This window comes from Eimeria mitis, genomic scaffold (genome assembly GCF_000499745.2).
Source record: "Eimeria mitis Houghton genomic scaffold, Emh_scaff1685, whole genome shotgun sequence".
Classification (NCBI taxonomy): Eukaryota; Apicomplexa; class Conoidasida; order Eucoccidiorida; family Eimeriidae; genus Eimeria; species Eimeria mitis.
In genome coordinates this window covers 5432-6626 of record NW_013570002.1, presented here as the reverse complement: position 1 = coordinate 6626, position 1195 = coordinate 5432, and the positions used below count along the sequence as shown (strand labels likewise).

The window sequence follows — 1195 nt, the reverse complement described above, 5'->3', positions numbered from 1 at the left end:
GCTGTTGCTGCTTCTGCCTCTCTACCCCCTGCTGCAGCAGCAGCAGCAGCAGCAGCAGGAGCAGCAGCAGCAGCAGGTTCTAACCCATGGGGTGTTTCTGATACATTGGGTGTAGAAGAAGCAGCTGAAGAAGGTGATGAAGAAATGTATGATGATGGGGCTTATATAGAGGAAGAGATGATGGGGTCGGGGTTGGTGGGTGTGGATGGTGTTGCTGCAGCAGTTGACGAAGCAGAGTTAGATTTAGGTGATCAGCAAGCATTTATAAATATATTAAGTTCATATTATTTATCACCAGAAGAAAGAAAAGAAAGAGAAATAAAAAAAATACAAAATAAAATTAAAACTTTTTTTTTTATTTTTATAATTTCTATCACTATACTCGAAATTTTATTTCGGGTGTATTTCCACCCTGTAGCGCAGCAGCTCGCTCGCAGCTACAGCAGCTCTTTCCCTGGCCGTCCCCCGCTTGAGCCTCAGCTTATAGGTGTGCTGCTAGCATCTCCTGGTGCTTTGTTTGTTTTTTTTATTTCTTTAGCTTCTGTTTATGTTTCCTTGGCCAGTATGTTTCTCTCCTCTTACCGCTGGATCAACCGCAAGATAGATAGTATTGAAGATAGAGCTGCTGCTGCTGCAGATGAAAAAGAAACAGCAGCAGCAGCAGCAGCAGCAGCAGCAGCAGCAGCAGCAGCAGCACAAGCAGCAGCAGCAGCAGCAGATACAGATGCATCAGCAGCAGGTAATATACAAACGGGAAAAGAGACAAACAACAATCAACAAAACGCAAACACCACACCCACCATCCAGATACAGCAGCAGCAGCAGCAGCAGCAGCAGCAACAGCAGCAGCAAAAATAAAGACATAATACGCTTGCCCCCTCCTCTGTTTCTTTCTCTTTCTCTCTCTTTATTTTTCTCTCTTTTTCTCTCTTTCTTTCTCTCTCTTAAACAAACAACCTAAACACAAAACGCAGAGACAAATCGACAAGGAAGCAAACCAGCAGAACTGCAGCAGCAAACCAGCAGCACTGCAGCAGCACTGCAGCAGCACTGCAGCAGCACAGCAGCAGCAAACCATCAGTGCTGCAGCAGCTGCTGTTGGAGTCGTCCAGCTGTCAGCGTTTGTGAATATGGGGGGGCCCCCCAGCCGCCTCGAGGCCCCCCAGACCCTCCACTCCTTCACACCTCTTGGGGG

The 1195-nt window shown here is 47.1% G+C and overlaps 1 protein-coding gene across 1 annotated transcript in view; it reads left to right on the top strand.

Moving 5' to 3' along the window:
• EMH_0041760 (uncharacterized protein) overlaps nt 1-858 on the top strand; it is a gene marked incomplete at both ends in the record, with an annotated part of 1456 nt that extends 598 nt beyond the window's left edge. Inside the window, 2 exons of the mRNA XM_013495666.1 lie at nt 38-247; nt 539-858. Of these exons, the coding sequence (XP_013351120.1) occupies nt 38-247; nt 539-858 (530 nt within the window). The remainder of the gene's footprint in view (nt 1-37; nt 248-538) is intronic.
• Nucleotides 859-1195: the final 337 nt, after the last annotated feature.